Consider the following 16,095-nt stretch of genomic DNA (forward strand, 5'->3'; position numbering starts at 1 on the left):
GGTCACCTCCTGTTCCTTTGTTCCTACTGTCACACTCACAGAGCTCCCTGCTACAATTATTGGTACCCAACTGTGCAGCAATGTAAAAAATTCTCCAGTTCATTGAATACAGATTTCAGTTATTTGTTTTTATTTTTCAGGGTGAGTCCGTGCCTTTGAGTAAGTCGGACGGTGAGGCTTTGGCAAACGCCGAAAACTCTTGCAGTGTTAGTTCTTCGCCCGACAAGCCCCCAGGTACCATGACTTCGTTGCTTTGGAGAATCCTAAACTGGCCTCTGTGGGGCGCGAGGATGCTGCTTGACGTCCCCAAGTGCCTCTCTAACTGGATGCATGGTGTTCTGCATGCCACTAGCTGCCACTTGAGGGACAATGCGTACAATTACAGCTACCTGTATGAGTTACTAAGTTTGAGCGTGCCTCTGCTATATGTGCAATACGAGGTTCTCCTACACATGTGCCAAGAAGCAGGCTCATCACCAGATTTCCTGATCGAATGGGTGCACAACACTCTTGGGTTTAAAATGAATTGAGTGCCATTTACTTAGCCTAACCCTCCCTGATATTAGCATCGGATTCTGCAAACATGGGTTCAATGTAAAGTGATAAAACACAATCATACTGAAAATTATTTATTTAAAATTAGAACCAACAAATCACTGTATTTACAGTGTTGGGCAATCAAACAGCATACCGGGTACACGAGGGTTTTTGCAATATTGATTTACAGTTGCAGCAATAATTGTTTATGATAATTGTGTTACCAAAACTCCTGCAGGTTTTACAAGATTCAAATTGAAATTATTCTACATTAAATTGTTTACATTTTTATATAAGGCTGGTTTTTAAAGAAGGAAGGATTTTTTTTATTCCATGGCATGAAATATAACTTCAGAAAAAAGTCCAATGAGTATAAATTTCCTCATTGTTTACTACCTTAACCAATAAGAGAAATGGAAGTGCCTCCAATGAACAATAATGGTTTACTTAGGCAATTATTATCAATAAAATGAGTACAAATTTCAATGTAATTAGATTAAGATTAAGAATGGAAGAGCAGTCAAACTGGTCCATTTTACAGACACTTGACACTTTGGTGATGTCTGGTGTTAGTTACACCTTCCCAGGGTTTATCACTGTGTGTTTACATTGCAAGGATACTGTTGGTGTGAAGCAATTCTTGCTCGCACTGATACTAAACTGGTGTAAACTTAACCCAGAGTTGGGACCTGGCTGTAATCCAAAGTGAGTTAGAGTGAGACTCCTTCTCCAGACAGACACTTCTCCCTCCAGCTAGACTGTCCAGAGTGTTGCAGGTCATACATGTCTCTGGGTTTTGGTTTAGTTTAAGTTACAGCTGCAGCTTCAGTGCAAAGTGAACCCACTTTTGTCAAGTGTAAATGCAGCGAATGACTTCCGTTATGTTGGTAAACAACATGACACTGTTGCGAATGATTTTAATAATGCTCTGTAGCTTTATTTGAAGCGACTGTTAGGACATTTCCTTTGTGCTTAATGCCATGGGTGCCTTTTAACTGATCGAACACTTGAGGTCTGTGCAATTGTTTTAAATTGTTATGACAAGTTGTTTTTGCAGAGTCTGCCAGTAGAACACTTGCTCAGTATTTGATCTATGCTGGAGCATTGTTTGAAAAAGCTCCTTAGTCAACAGACCAAAATCAAACAGCCGTGAACTTGATCCATTCGAAGTGTGAGATTGAAACACCCAGCATCCCTCTTGTTGCTATAGGGTAGGCAATGAGAAGTTGGGATCCTTTGGTGGGAATCAGAATAGGATCAACGTGTATCTGGAACTTCTGGTAACGGATCATAATCAGAAGTTGAGCCTTGCACTGACTGGATCTGCAGTTGATATGTATTTTTTAAAAATATATGATCGTAAGTCAGAGTTGTGTTCTATTATCAGTGCCCTCCTGTTTACCATGACAAAATTGAGATTGTATTTAGTGTTATAATCTCTCTCTCTTTCTTTCTCTGTCTGCCTTTTTCCCATTGCTTGCAATTTGTTGCATCTCCCTCCATGCTGCAACGTACTGGGTAAAGATTTGCCTCTCATTATCTGTCTTTGGCCATGTTTGTGGACAACTTGACTTTTCAGTAAACCCGCATGCCTGATTGCACTTTGCACCACCAGACAAAGCACAAGTCTGACGGTCCTTTTCTTTGCTCTCTAACCTCTCGCCACTCAATAATTGTGGCCTTAACCAAGAAAAACATGAATAGCTTCCGTTCCTTTTGAAGTTGGCAAAATGGAGAGAAGACTAAATGGCCAAATTACAGCTAGCTAATGATGGAAGAGCCAATTAGGAGTGCCTGTTACCACCCTGTTAATAAAGTTTAATAAGTCTTTTCAATATACTTTAGTTACTTTAAATTTAATTTTAAAAACTCAAAGGGAGCCACAGCCATCTTTTGCCAGGTGATTTATGAAGCATGCAAAACACTAATCAGATGCAAGACTTAACTTGAATATCTTTAACAGTAGCCGTGCTTATCCGCAGTATTCTTTTAAATTCACTATATTAAAAGAAAAACGCAAGATTAAAACAAAACAAGTTTTACTTCCTAAATTTGAAGAAAAATTATGAAAAAAGATAGTTTTACCAAGGTTTACATTCTAAATTTGAAAAAAATTTGTTTTTGAAAAAAGTGTATATTTTCCCCAAGATTTACATCCTGAATTTGAAGAAAATGTGTTAAATTTTTGTTTTAACTCTATATTTTTTACTCCCGGATGTTTCCTTTTTGCTTCTGGGCAGCCCTTTAAATTTAATAAACAAAAACATCATACTCACGTGGCATGAAACTCCACCATGTGATAGTTAACCATACAAGCTTTGGGTGAAACTCCTCGGTTGTTCGTTACAATTGAGGCTGGTTAACTCCTGATTACTGGAGCAAAGAATTTCAGACACCCATGCTGGGTGCTCACATGTTAACCACCTTTCACTCATCTCCTCCAGACAGCTTGATTTCCATGATCTGAGACTCCTCCTGACTTAATTAGAGACAGCCCTGCGATAAGTATCTTCCTGAGTGACATTAGTGGAAACCACGTCTGTAAATCAAAAGAAAAAGTTTTATTTTAGCGGATTTGATGATGAGGAACATTTTAACAGCTGAAGCACTGTGTGTACTAACAGACTAAAAGAGCTTGCATTTTTCCAGTCACCTCCCTTTTAATAAAAATCCACCCATTATCGCATGATCTGCAAGATGCTCATCTTGATTTATAATTAAACTTATTTCCACTTTCAAGCCAGTGCACTATATATTTTCCTGTATCTTCTGTTACAGACTCCACAAACCTTTAAAGGATGAGAATCAAAGGATATTTTAATCCCAATTCATCTGAAAAAGGTTTAACAGAAGGGTTCCTATTTCATAACAGAATACAATTAAGGAAAATGTTTGTGAATACATTTTTTAAAAAAATGTGTATTTTTTTTAAAGTTTCACAATCAGTCCTGTATTTTGCACATGATGGAATATGTCAAGAGTTATTTATGAAACCCAAGGCTGTAAGCGTATAATAAATTAAAATAGATGCTTTGTAAAGTACTCTCTGTCTCTTTCTCTTTCTTTCCTGATGAATTTGTTCTCCTGCAAGTTACCCTGCTCCTCCACCCAAAGTCGTGCGTGAGCTCTTGATCTTCGACAGCCATGAAGAATTTTTGTAACGGGCATCACATCATGGGGCTGAGTCACTGAATTGCATGATTTTAGCCCAAGATTCAGTCGTGACTTAATAACTGTATAGTTGACAAACATTGAACATAGCTCTCTGATTTGTTAAATTGATTAAAATTAGGAATTTAATGAAGACAAGATCCTAAAGTCAAGTTAAGGTGGTTTCTGGCATCCCCCAACTTCTTCAGCAGGCTTCCTACCCTTCCTGACACACTCCCATATATACACAACAAGATACATCAACCCAGTTTACTCACCAATGCTACATGTCCCTTGATGCCATTACCTAATGAGGAACTTACCAGTCTCCGTCTTGACGATTTCAATTGTAATTGACCTATTGCATTTTGGGGGAAGAGATCTCCATTACCCTATGATTTCAGGAACTGAGAGACGATGGGCTAGTGTCTCAATTTATTCCTCCTATCCCCACCCCCAGCCCAGTCTCTCCAGTTGTTGATCTTGAAATTGCTGCTAGCTGGCGGTGGTCTTGCTAAAAACAGCCAATTGAAAGCAGACGAAAGGAAAACTTACGTTTATATTTTGCCTTTCACAACCTCGGGAAATCCCAAAGTGCTTTACAGCCAATGAAGTAATTTTGAAGTGTAGCCACAGTTGTAGGAAATACAGCAATCAATTTGCTCTAGGTAAGATCCCACAGCAGCAATGAAATGAATGACCAACCTGCATTTAGCGATATGGATTAAGGGATAAATAGTGGCCAGGACACCAGTGAGAACCCCCCTGCCCTTCTTTTATCTAGTGGCCATGGTAGTTATTATGTCCACCTGAGAAGGCAGAGGAGGCCTTGGTTTAACGTCTGACCTGAACGCCTCACCCGATCATGCAGCACTCCCTCATTACTGCCCCTCTGACAGTGCAGCATTCCCTCAGTACTGCACCGGGCGTGTTGGCCTGGATCTTGTGCTGAAGTCTCAGAGTGGAATCCAATCAGGTTTCATTTTGATACATCAGCCACCTACAGTTTTAAGATTTTGTGCATTATAATGTGGAGCCTTAGTGGTTGCCCACTACCCATGACCACCCCCCCCCACCCAACCACCACCACCACAAAAGAGGGAGAAATCTAGGATTTTGAAGAAAAACAAGGCCAATTGTCATGCCAATGTTGTCTATAATTGATCTAACTTGGCCAGGGAAAACAGCTGACCAATGTCTTAAATGGACAAGCCAACCTAGCAGCTAAGAATCCCAAGCACACTCCAAACTGCTGCTATTATTATAAAATGTTTCATGAGAAACCCCTTCATAATTGGCTGGTACTGCTGTTAGGTGTGCTGGTGTATTCAATATTGAGTCATGACTGAATCTAGGCTGCCCTTGCCTCGTGTCACCCTTGTGACTGTATCAGAACTGGTTCGTGCTCACTCACGTCTTCTAACAACAGTGACTGGGAGTCCTCTGTTGTTATTAATCTGTGCCCCACTTTCCTCCTGATGCAGGTGACCTTGGTGTGGTGAGTTGCATGAGACACCTACAAGCAGCTCGGGTATGATGTTTTTACTGATGCGGGTCTGTTCAGTTCTTGCTTCTGATTTGGGGACTTTTCTTCCAACGCTTCCTGTCTTGTGTTGAGAGAGCGTGGTACTTTCAATAAGTAATTATCTGAACTGAAAGTTTACCCTTGTACCAACTGTGTGACGGAGACCATATGTGCAGGATGTACAATCATAGAAACATGTTACAGCTTTTACCCTTCAACCCTTTGAAAGGGCTATCTAGGTATTCTCATTCCCCTGCTTCTTCTCCATAGCCCTGTAAACTTTCAAGTATTTTAACAAATTCCCTTTTGAAAATTATTCTTGAATTTGCTTCCACCACTATGTCAAACAGTGCGTTCTAGATCATTACAAGTCACTGAGTAAGAACGATTATCTCCCCTCCTTTTTATTTTGCCAATTTTCTTAAAACTGTGTCTTTTTGTTTCTGACCCTCCTGGCACTGGAAACACTTTCTCTTTATTTACTCCATCAAAACCCTTCACAATTTTGGACAGTGCCATTAAATCTGCACTTAAGCTTCTTTGTTTTATGGAGAATAATCCCAGCTTTTCCAATCTCTCCAAAGTCCCCCATCGCTGTAACCATTATAATAAGTCTGCTCTGCACCCTCCCCAATACCTTGGAATCCTTCCTTAAGTATGCTGCCCAGAATTAGACACAATTACTCCAGCACAATGATTCCTTAGTTATGGTATTGACCACTGGAGATCATGAAGGACCGGGCCTCAGGAAATAGGCCCACCCTAAGCCAGCAGGGACACTCAGAGTGGGCAATAAATGCTGGCCTTGCCAGTAACGTCCACATCCAAGGACGAATACAAACAAAGCCACCACACGATTGGAACCAATCGATTTATTTATGAACAAGCAATGTAAAACAAGTGGAGCAAGCTTCTGAATGTGTTACTCAAAAAAAAACCAAACAGAATGCCACTGATTCAGAAGGGGTTAAAAATTCAATTTTTAGAGTGTTGTTCTGGCAACACTTAATTAACGATAAGGGGAGGGGAGACAGTGCCTAGTGGTAATGTCACTGGACTAGTAATCCAAAAGTTCAAATCCCACCACGGCAGCTGGTGGAATTTAAATTCAATTAATAAAACCCAGAATTGAAAGCTAGCCTCAGTAATGGCTACCTTGAAACTATCAACGAATGTTGTAAAAACCCATCTGGTTCACTAATGTGCTTTAGGGAAGGAAATCTGCCACCGTTACCTGGTCTGGCCCACATTCCAGATTCCAGATCCACAGCAATGCGATTGACTCTTAACCACCCTCTGAAATTGCCTAGCAAGCCACTTAGTTCAAGGGCAATTAGGGATGGGCAACAAATGCTGGCCTTGCCAGTGATGCCCACATTTCAGGAAAGAATAAGAAAAAGACATTTGTGAGGCTGATTTTTATAGACCTTCATGATATGACATTGGATGGTGCAATTTATCAGTTGACCCATGGAACTCAGATCTCCAGCTAATGGAAGCATTTGTGAAATTGAAACACACGGAACGATTGGCAAGTCACACCTGGTGAATTCTCCTTACTTTTAAAGTAATTGGTAGAAGGATTAGGAGGGACTTGGGGGGTATTTTCTTTCACCCCAAGGGTGGTGTGGGTCTGGAACTCACTGGCTGATAGGTTAGCAAAACAGAAACCCACATCGCATTGAAAAGATACTTGGAAATGCACTCAAAATGCCGTAACCCACGGGCCAAGAGCTGGAAAGCAGGATTATGCTGGATAGCTCTTTTTTTTTGGCTGGCACCAATACGATGGGCTGAATGGCCTTTTGAACTATAAGAAAAATTCTATGTTTCTTATCAGTGCAGGCCTGGAAGTTAGAATCCCCGAAGGATACAGCACAGAGGGAAGCCATTCACCCATCTTGCCTGTTGTTACAGACAGGAGAGGGGTTAATTTAAACAGCACTAATTTCTCCTCTCACCACCTGTCCATGAACCGAAAGTTGCATTGATTTGTTTCCCTCTTTATAAGCAGTGGTGTATTTCCCCAACCCCTCGGTTTTTGTGTGATCCAATTTTCTGGTAATAACCCCACAGCAAACTTGAGATAGGATGAACTAAAAGGGTTAGTTTATTCGCACACACTCAAAACACGGGAGGAGGGTCATAACCGCCTCCACACTCAGCAAAGAGAGGGTTAGAGAAAAGAAGGATTTACAATAGAGACCACAGAGAAAATGAAGATTGGTTCAGAGTCCAGAATCAAAGTCCAATGAGGTATTCCTTCACCAACGTTGGTGGGTTGAAAACCGATGCTGGATAATTCACTTTTCCAGTGATGTTGACTTCAGATGATGAGATAGGCATGCAGAGATGAATCAGTCTTGTAGGCAATGGTACAGAACTTGCAGCAGAAGCAGGTTTGATGGGGCCAGGTGTCAAACCTGCGGCTGAGCTCCTTTGGTGTGGCCTGCTAGTCACTTGTTAAATAGCAGACTGAGCTATGCAGCTCAGCAAGGCATTATAACCAGCCAGAGGCTTAGGACACGTGACATTACCTCGCTGCAAATTCTTCAACAAAGTTTATCCTGTATCTGGAATTTAGCTTGGTCTTCAGGACTGCCATTATGGGGTAAAAGGAATGTTTAAGAGGCCATTGGCTTAGTAGATGTTCCATTTCTACCAGCAAGCCTGGGTATCAAATACAAAAGGCCTTTGATGTAGCTCCCTTTGAGGCTGGGCTGTGCAGTCTCCAGGTGATGGTTCGTAGCTCCTCAGAGATAATGAGGTGTGAGCTTTCCAACTTTGTCCTTTTGTCTATGACATCTTTGGCAGTCTCTTCTTGGCCTCCACCTATCACTGGCCCCCTATCGAGCTCTCCTGTCCCACCCCCTTCTACCAGCTTATATTTCATCTCATTCCTATATGTCTTAGTTCTGATGAAGGGTCCTACGGACTCGAAACGTCAACTGTATTCCTCTCCGCAGATGCTGTCAGACCTGCTGAGTTTTTCCAGGTATTTTTGTTTTTGTTCTAGATTTCCAGCATCCGCAGTATTTTGCTTTTAGCAAAGCAGCTTGTTTTGTTCTGGAATCACAGAAAGACACAGCTTCAGCCATGTTAAGGATCTCTGTTCAGTTTTTAAAATTTTAGAGACAATCATGAGGATATCTATATATATTTTTATAAAAATATACAATGTGAGGTCTTAGTTCCTCACGCTTTGCTGACTCTTTGAAGGAGCTATCCAATTAATCACACTCCCCTGCAATTTCCCCATTGCCAAGTTTACTTTTCCTCTTCAAGTATTCATCTAATTCCCTTTTGGAAGTTACTATTGAATTTGCTGCCACCACCCTTTCAGAAGGTGCATAGATTTTTATTCCTCATCTTCCCCGTGGTTCTTTTGCCAATCACCTTCAATTTGTATCGTCTGGTTATCAACCCTCTGACCAACGGAAACTGTTTCTCTTAGTTTTGTCTCATTACTAGTCTTCAGCTGAGCTTGCTCTTAATGAAGATCCATGCCATTGAAAAACAAACACTCAGCAAAAAAGATCCATCTGTGGCTTACTAAGGCAGTTTAGGATAGTATTAGATTAAAAGACGAGGCTTATAATGTTGCAAAAAATAGTACAAAGTCTGAGGATTGGGAATGTTTTAGAAACCAGTACAGGACCACCAACAATTTGATAAAAAGGAGAAAAATAGAACACTGAAATGAACCAGCCAGGTATATAAAAACAGATTGTAAGAGCTTTTATAAGTATATAAAAAGGAAGAGAGTAACCAAAGTAAATGTTGGTTCCTTGGAAGTTGAGACAGGAGAAATTATCATGGAGTAGGAGGAAGCGACAGAGACATTGAACAAATATTTTGTGCCCGCCTTCACAGTAGAAGGCACAAGTTAATACTGGAAACAAAGTATAACCGAGGGGCTAAAAAAGGTGAGGAAATTAAGGTAATTAATATCAGCAGAGAAAAAATGTTGGAGAAACTGAAGGGACTAAAATCCAACTAAATCTCAAAATCTGATGACCGAGGAACATGGGTTCTAAAAGAGATAGCTGCCAAGATAGTGGATGCAATGGTTATGATTTTCCAAAATTCCCTAGATTCTCAAATGATCCCAGCAGATTGAAATTTAAGAAATGTAACACCGCTATTCAAGAAAGGATGAAGAGAGAAATCAGGGAACTCCAGGCCAGCTAGCCTTACATCAGTTGTTGGGAAAGTGCTGAAATCTATTAATAAGGAAGCCTTAACAATGCACTTAGGAAATCATAGTATGATCAGACAAAGTCAACATGGTTTTGCAAAAGGGAAATCATGTTTGCCAAATTCATTAGTTTTTTTAAGGGTGTAACTATAAATTGAATATCCTTTATCCAGACATCCAAAAACTGAACACATCCAAAACCCGAACTTTTTTTTTGAGCGACTATGCAGTTAATTTGTGCGTTAATAAAGCAATGTAATATTATATTACAGGCGTAATAAGTGCTAACAGGTAAGAAGTAGGGCGTGTGAGAGTTGGCAAGTGAAGAAACAACCTAGTATTTGCAGACTGTAGCTGGCCTAGTCTTAACCGTATATGCAGTAGATCCAAAAACTGAAAATATCTGAATACCAAAACCCATTCGGCCCCAAGGGTTTCGAACAAAGGATACTCGACCTGTCGTACAGTAGATAAAGGGGAACCAGAGGTGTCATGCATTTGGATTTCCAAAAGGTGCCACACAACATGGTAAGGTGTGAGGTTTGTTTTGTAACACTGGTTGTAAGGATAAAAGGCAAGAAATTTATAAATGTTAATCTTCAGAGGAACTTGCGTATACTCATTCTAAGAACGCAAAAAGTTAGAATGCAGGTACAACAAGCAATTGGGAAGGCAAATGACATGTTGATCTTTATTGCAAGGGGATTAGAATACATGAATAAAGAAATCTTGAAACCTACAAGATTCTGAAGGGGCTTGACAGGGTAGACACTGTCCTCTGGCTGAGGAATCTAGTACACAGGGTAGGGGAGTGGGGGGAGTGGGAGGGCACAGTCTCAAGATAAGGGACTGATCATTTAGAACTGGGATGATGAGGAAAAATTTCTTTCGCAAAGGGTAGTGGGTCTTTGGAATACCCCACCCCAGAGAGTTGTGGGTTCTCCATCAATGAATATATTTAAGGCTGAGATAGACAAATATTTGGTCTCTCAAGAAATCAAGAGATATGGGGAGTGGGCAGGAGTTGAAGCCAAAGATCAGCCATGGCCATATTGAATGGGGGAGCAGACTCAATGGACTGTATATCTACTCCGGATGATGTTTTTTACATTGCTCTATCTTTCATAATGTTAATCATGGTTAATTAGCAGCTGGAAGAAAGCCCTTGGGCAGAATGTCCCCATGGAGTTCATGACCCCAACATCAGGGTCAAATGTGGGTCAGAAGCCCACACTGAGGGGAAAACTGGCTCCCGGCAATGATTTTCTCCAAATTGACCAATTGATGGACAGAGGGTGGGTTTGCCATGCAATTATGGATGGCAGGTGGGGTCTAGAAGCTGAAGGGCTAATAGGAGGCAGCAGCCTGTGGCTCATCGGGGTTGGTTCTTCTTGGAGTCAGGTTGCTTGTGAATGCAGCACAAAGCGGGTGGTAAACTCCATCTAAGGCTAAATACTGGCCAGCTCAGTGGAAGGAGCAACAGGCTGCCTTTTCAGGTATGAGAGGGGGTGCTTCAAGATGGAGTGCCCTCTCTCCAACTTTTTAAAATGTTAAATGAAAATTCCCCTCAGCAGCGGGCCCACCATTGTGGAAAGGGAACATCTCCACAGGTGTAGCCTGCAACTGCAGCCAGGTAGATGGGGAGGGCTTCTAAGTCTTCCTGGGCTTCTGTCTGTTGCCAGAAGGCTGCCTCCATGCAGCTGGCTTATTCTTCAATGCCTCCAGGGTCATAAAGTCAAGTGGAAAATTCCACTTGACCTTTAATAATAGGCCTTAATAGGCTACCCACCACTAGTGGGTGGATAACTGTGCTGCTCCCCCATCCTGTCTCCGGGAAAACAACCCGGGGGAAGGATGATGCAGGCAAATTGGCTCACTGGCCAGTTGGGTGGAATTCCACTGCTGCCAGCCTCCACTTTCACCTCCATTAAGGCCTAACATCTCCTCTGTCCTGAACTAGTGCCATGTTTTAGGTTTGAGTCCTTCTGCCTTGGCCTCTAGGCCTGGAGCTTAGTTCTTAGACAGACTATAGACATACTTTGGTATCTGCTTAGCACTCTTCATTGGTACTACTTTTAGTACTACTAGGTTACAGATATGGCATGTAGCTCTTAGGCATGATTGCAAGCTCTCTTTTGAGAGTCTAATGCATGATTGACTAATGTCTGTGGTACATCACCATGCACATCATATATTAGCATACCCCATCTGTTAACCCTTTATACTACACCTCCCCCCAAATATGCTATCCTACTTTTTAATAACAACATGAAACAATGGCCGGAATTTTCTGCGCCCATTGGCAGTGGGTGTTATGGCAGGCATGACCAGACAATATGGCAAGAAGGCCAAAAATTGGTTTTACACCGCCGTGAAACCAGTTTGCGATTGTCCTCTCCGCCCGTCAATGGTGGGCCACGTTTCCTGTCGCCACATGTAAGGAACCTACTTTCAATACTTTAGCATCTCATTGTTAGCCCTGTTCACCAGAAGCAACCCCCATCCTGGATCATCCGGGTACATTGGCATGATTGCACGCCAACGTGTTTCACAACTGTACATAAGCGACATGCACCTGGCAAGCTGTGGTTCACTCGGGACTTCAAGGTTTGTTTGGCTTACTTGCTTCGGGCAGCACTCACGGTCATCAGCACCAGGCTTCGCAGATGGCACCAGATCATGTTTAGGGGGCTCACGGGCAGGTCTCTACCTACCAGACCAGCCATAAGGCAGGAGTGACTTTTTAATGGCTGAGGCGGGGGTGGCTTTTCAATGGCTGCAGGGCTAGGGCTTGCTTGGGGAAGGGGCAGAAGTGGCCTCAGGCAAGGGAAGAGGCTGCAGGGCGAGGGCTGTACTGAGGAAGAGGGGCGTGAACGGGGCACATGTTGATCTGTGCAAGTGGCCTCAAGATATTGAGGGCTGAGGAAGCAGTCTCTAGAGGAGATGAGGCCAGGTGGAGATGCGAGGGTGAGTGTGAGAGTAAGAGTGGTGATGTCCCATGAGCTGCCAGTGAGTGAGATGTCAGTGAATGTGTGACGGGCTTGTGAGTGTGTGAGTTTAGAGTGATGAGATAGTTACCTTACCCTGGTGGTACGGATGAGATCATTCATCCTCTTTCTGCACTGGATGGCCGATCCCTTCTGTGTAACATTGGCACTGATCACCACTGCCACCGCCACCCAAGCTGGAGTGGTGAGATTACTGGACCTCCTGCGGCCAGAGTGGGGGTGGAGGACATCACAGCGCGCCTCCAAAGGGCTTTCTAGTGACCGGTCACTGAACTCTTCTTGGCTTTCGGGGCCATGTCTCCACTAGAGCAGTCCTGGGCTACAAGCATTGAGAACTGTGTGGGCGGCTACAGTTTAGATAAGGCACCCGGAGTGAGGAAACGGTGAGGTAACAGCATGGCGGGCGATTCAGAGGCTACCCACCAGCGTGACGGCGTGTTTCCTGTAGCTGCATAATTAGGCGGGAAGCAGATGATGTAGTGTGAAAACCTGCCATTGCAGCCGGCAGGTAAAACGCCTTTCTTCACGCCCGCTACCGCACTCAATGCAAATCTGGGACAATTCTGCCCTGTGCCTTTGACTATTCACATTCCATTCTTGTAACTCCCTTTTTACAACTACTGATTTTACTCGACTCCAATTCCTACTCTTCCTCTCCCCACGTCACAGTCCTGGGGGATTCAATCAACCTCAGTATTCTCATCCCTTAGGGAAGATGGCTTGGAGACATAAGAGCTTTATTTTGCATCTGTTAGGACACCATCATCTGCGGAATGGGACAATACTTTATCAGCATAGCTGTCAGCATAGCTGGGAAGTGTAGATTTCAGAATGACTGAACTGCAAGGACTTTTCAACAGAAGGCTGATTCAAAAGAGAAGACTGAAGAGAATTGAACTTTGGACCCTCTGGGACCAGAAAATAAACACTCAGGACACTCTGAGGAACTTGTTGGTCCCATGAAGGGTAGGGGAATTTGCCCACACCAGCCACTTTGACCTACTCATAACACTACAATGCTGACTCTTAACATCATCTGAGCTGTCCTAGCAACACACAAATGCCCAAAGGCCCATCATTCGGGGTAAGTCGGGATGGTGATTTCGCCAGATCTTGAGATGTAAATGCTTGCACTTGTGCACTAGATCCACTGCCTTTAACGCGGTAAAGCAACTTCCCACAAAATATTAGGATAGGTGACCAACAAAAGGTAGATTTTTAGGAGTATTTCAAAGGGCAGGGGTGGTCGGTGGGAGAGAGAGGTAAAAACATGGAGAGATTTAGGAAGGGAATTCCAGAGCTTTGAGCCTTGGCAGCTGAAGGCACAGTCTCCAATGGTGGAGCGATGAAAATCAGGGATGCCCAAGGGGCCAACTTGGAACAGCGCAGATATCTCAGAGCGTGTAAGGCTAGAGGAGGTTACGGAGATAGGGAGGGAGGAGGATAGGGAGACATTTGAGCACAAGGATGACAATTTTAAAACTGAGGCATTGCCTGACTGCATGGGAGCCAGTGCAGGTCAGCAAGTGCAGGGTTGATAGGAGACTGGGACCTGTTGTAAGTAAGGGTTTAGAAGCCACTGTTGCATCAGAAACCTGGTGTCAGCAGCATGGAATCTCAAAGCAACAAGGCTTGCCATAACTCCTCACTTTTTTAGTAATCTCCTCTGCTGTATGCTGTACAACTTCATTCAAATAAATGTTGACACTTCACTGAAGGCGGATTATCCATAAGACTATTCAACCGCAAGTGTATAAATCCATCAAGCAAATTGAAATGTTTGGATCTGCTGAAGTCCCCAGTCTATCATCAATCAGGAGGGGCTGAATTTTCTCAGCTCTGGGCTTAGAGGCAGTGGTTGTTGGGAAAATAGTGCGGAGCTGCATCAGGACAGCTTCCTGACAGATTCCGACCTCCAGCGCAATTACCAGGGGTAGGTGGGGAAGAAAGTCAGCAGCCCACTAGGTGGGGCAGCCATTTATGGCACTTTAGGGCGGGATAGGAGGCATTTTCCGATGGAAATGGCATCCTCCTGATGTCAGAGCAGCCCCCCCGCCAGGACGAGCCTGCCAGTTCTCTAGAGGTGGCATCCCGGTGGTTGGTTGAAGGGCTATTGGAACCAAAGGCTCCATGTACTAGTAAAGGCACCATCAAGACAAAATGCCATTACCATGGCCAAAACCGGTCTGGTGGAGAAGTTCTCTTCAATCTAACATTTGCAGAAGGCATTGGAGAGTGCATCCATGTTGAGATGCCCTCGTGCTCACCTGCCTGCCTCAGCAGTACCCACCTCTCTCCGGGCTGGACATCGTTGTGGGCCCTCTGATTGGGTCTCCTGCTTCCCCGGTCTACCAGCCATCCCTAATAGGACAGAGCAGGCTCCCAGTGTCCTGCCACGGTCACTTCCAAGTTCCTGACCCGGAATTGAGGCTAGTGTCAGGCTTGTGACCCAACCGGGAAAATCCAGCCCCAGAGCCATGTTTTATATCGAGTGGAGATAATTTTCATTAGGGAGACCAAAACCTGACCTATAAGACATCTTTAGTTGGTTTACCAAACTGTGAATTTGGCATACAGAAATTCACCATTCAAGGTAAACATGGGTGACATATAAGTAAGAATGATTTTTAATGTATTTTCAGTCACACAGTGTTTTGATATCCTTATCTATTCTAATAAGTTGATATATTTAAATTGTCTGTTGGGGTTCAGTGGGCAGCACTGTCTCACCTCTGAATCAGAAAGTAATCAGTTTAGACTTGAGCACAAGTCTAGGCTGACACATTAAGGCTGACACTCCTAGCCCAAGGCAGAGGAAACGTTACATTGTTGAAGGTGCTATCTTTGGGGAGAAATGTTAAATGTTACACTGTCTTCTCTATCAGGGAGTCGTCAAACATTCCATGGCATCCATTCGAGGAAGAGGAGGGGGAGGGAGTTCTCCCAGTTGTCCTGGCCAAGATTTATCCCTCAAATAACATCTCTAAAACGCAGGTTATCACAATGGTGCTTATGGGAGCTTGCTGTGCACAAAATGGCTGCCACATTTCCTACATTACAACAGTGACTATACTTCAAAAGTACTTCATTGGCTGTAAAACACTTTGCAATGTCCTGAGGCTGTGAAAGATGCTCTAAATATGTACGTCCTTCCTTTTATAGATATTGTCCCCGATTAAACCATCTACACAGGCAATAGACAAGACGATCCTTTATCTCCCTTTTCATTCACTGCTCTCCTGAACTCTTGCTGATCTACAGTTCTATTAGCTGTTTCTGTCTCAACCAATTCTTCAAGTTTGAGCTCAGTTAGGGGTGACCCAGTTTAGGCAAGTCTGCCCCTGTGGAATTCATTCTCTGGGGCAGGATAATAATCAAGAAAGGGTGTCCTGTCTGACTTGTCTCTAACCAGCCTCATAGAGCAGGGGGCTTCTTTACAAGGCTCTGTAGGCACAGGAAATACTTAGGCCTGAATTTTAACTTTGGTGGGTGATCGCGATCGGCGGGCCTGGGAGCAGTCAGGAAATGGGCCCCAGACTGCGATTTCATGCTGGCTGGCCAATTAACAGTCAACTAGTGTGCAACGCGCGCATGGAAAGCTGTGTTGCCGGTTGGGGGCGGGAAGAGGGCAGGCAGTGACATTTCCACTGGTGCAGGTGAGCTCTGCGGGAAACCTC

General features: G+C 43.5%; 1 protein-coding gene across 9 annotated transcripts in view; it reads left to right on the forward strand.

The window, feature by feature from the left end:
- Window positions 1-16,095, forward strand: part of LOC144684936 (F-actin-monooxygenase MICAL2-like) — a 257,207-nt gene that overhangs the window by 166,086 nt on the left and 75,026 nt on the right. For 7 of the 9 annotated variants that reach the window (XM_078549363.1, XM_078549361.1, XM_078549366.1 and 4 more), the window contains one exon: window positions 141-234. In XM_078549363.1, coding sequence (XP_078405489.1) covers window positions 141-234 — 94 coding nt within the window. Of the gene's footprint in view, window positions 1-140; window positions 3,580-16,095 lie in introns of those variants that run through there. The other 2 variants (XM_078549368.1, XM_078549371.1) reach the window with 2 other exon arrangements.

The sequence above is a fragment of the Cetorhinus maximus genome, chromosome 9 (assembly GCF_964194155.1).
Source record: "Cetorhinus maximus chromosome 9, sCetMax3.hap1.1, whole genome shotgun sequence".
Lineage (NCBI taxonomy): Eukaryota > Metazoa > Chordata > Chondrichthyes > Lamniformes > Cetorhinidae > Cetorhinus > Cetorhinus maximus.